Raw genomic sequence first — 1950 nt, forward strand, 5'->3', positions numbered from 1 at the left:
TGCTGCTTACTGTGTGAGGCACTAGGTTATGCATCTTAAACATCTATTATTTCATTTAATCCTCACAGATAACATAAAAGTTAGGTACTATGAATATTCTAGGCTAAAAGAGCTTCACAAATCTTAAGTGGCTTTTCCAATGTCTTTCAGCTTCTACGTAGCGGAGCATGAAGTTCTACTTACCCTAGGACTTTCCAAAACCAAAAGTCATGCCCTTACTTCTATAGAATAATGCCTTGAATTATTAATTATCTTTCTTCCTGTGTTTTGTGTTGACATGTTGTCATGTCAACGAAATAGTAAGCTCCTTCATGGCAGGAAAAAAGTCTTCCATGATGTTTTGTCTCCTCTCCACATATCACTGTCTGATGAAGGCTCAGTGACTGAGCCCTCCTGACCTTTATGAGATGTGTGACTGTTTGCCTTCAGTTTTATCCCTGGGGAAAGGGACTCATCATTCCCTTCTCACGGGGAGCTGTGAAGTCAAGTGACACCATGGATGAGCTCATGTTTGGTGTACTGTGAAGTGCTGCTCTGGCTGGTCCCTTTCCTGGAAAGAACATAACCTGGGATTGGAAGACCTGGGCTGCGATATTGGCTCCCCGAGAAACTAGACATAGACCGCCTGCAAATCCCATCTTTCGTGAATTTAGAAGATTAAACCCTCTGATATTCATCATCTCTTCTACCTCTAATATTATATTTGATTTTTGACCATCAGTAAAAGTTTTCTGACATACATGTTCTGCAAATTTTAGGAAAAAACAGCTTAGACTTTTAGAGCAGGAAACCACCCAATTACGAAGCTCAGCATTTTACTTGAATTAACATAACCCATTTTTGTTCTTTTTCATTTTGGAGTGAATATAGTGGAGTAAAAAGAGAAAGGACCTTGGAATTCAACAGACCCATTAAAACCAAAGCCCCAATATTACCAACAGTGTGGTTATCCCGGGCAAGTTATTTTTACCTAACTGTACCTCAATATAGGCTATTCTTCCTCCAATCTCCTACCTAACCTTGCCATAAATACACCCCAATAATATTCTGTAAATTCTTTTGTCTTTTGTTAGAAAAAGTTTACCTTCTTACTGGATAGATAAAACCTTTAAGCTATGTTGTTATGCACAGCCTGGAGTCACTAAGGTATGGGAAGAATGCCCTACAAATGAATAGCCAAGGTTGATTTGCATATTGCACCCTGAAATTCAGAACCAAGTCAACTGAGAACCCCTAAAACAAAACAGGATAAACTAATTAAAATACAGCTAGCATTTGTCTTTAAATAAGGAGAAAACTGATTTTTAGGGTTATAAATGATCTTTGAGGACACATTTAGGTAAACTTGAAACTATTTAAACTTGAAACTAGTTAATATTTCATATTCAAAAATCTGGCAAAGGTTTGATGCATTTGTGACTTTCTGAGTAGTTTGGGAGTAAGGCAAACTCACTTTCCAAATGTAGTTTCATAAATATTCAGATGGCGGGTGATTGTAGTAAATATAGAGAAATATGCAACATGTTATTATACTTCTCAATCAAATATGCTAAACAGCTCTTTCATTCATTGTACTGAATAAAGAATTCCAATGTGGCAAAATGATTTCTATAAAAGATTCATGCACAAAGTTTGAAAAGTAAATTTGATTAAAAAGAAAACCTAGCTCAAGCGATTCATTGAAAAAGTTGCTTTATATATAGCATGGAGAAAGTATTCAAATATTAAGCTGCTCTGAATGTCTGGGTCTAATTGCCTCATTTGCATTCTGCTTAGGTATTCAATCGATCGTCATACTGACCTCGATAGATTTTTCACTATTAATCCAGAGGATGGTTTTATTAAAACTACGAAACCTCTGGATAGAGAGGAAACCGCCTGGCTCAACATCTCTGTTTTTGCAGCAGAAATCCGTAAGTATTCTCCTAAGGGTTTTTTTTTTTTTTTTTT

The 1950-nt window shown here is 36.4% G+C and overlaps 1 protein-coding gene across 1 annotated transcript in view; it reads left to right on the forward strand.

The window, feature by feature from the left end:
- CDH11 (cadherin 11, type 2, OB-cadherin (osteoblast)) overlaps nt 1–1950 on the forward strand; it is a 166345-nt gene that overhangs the window by 139385 nt on the left and 25010 nt on the right. The window contains exon 9 of the mRNA XM_012660589.1: nt 1777–1913. Coding sequence (XP_012516043.1) covers nt 1777–1913 — 137 coding nt within the window. The remainder of the gene's footprint in view (nt 1–1776; nt 1914–1950) is intronic.

The sequence above is a fragment of the Propithecus coquereli genome, unplaced genomic scaffold, assembly GCF_000956105.1.
Source record: "Propithecus coquereli isolate 6110/MARCELLA unplaced genomic scaffold, Pcoq_1.0 Scaffold67, whole genome shotgun sequence".
NCBI lineage: Eukaryota > Metazoa > Chordata > Mammalia > Primates > Indriidae > Propithecus > Propithecus coquereli.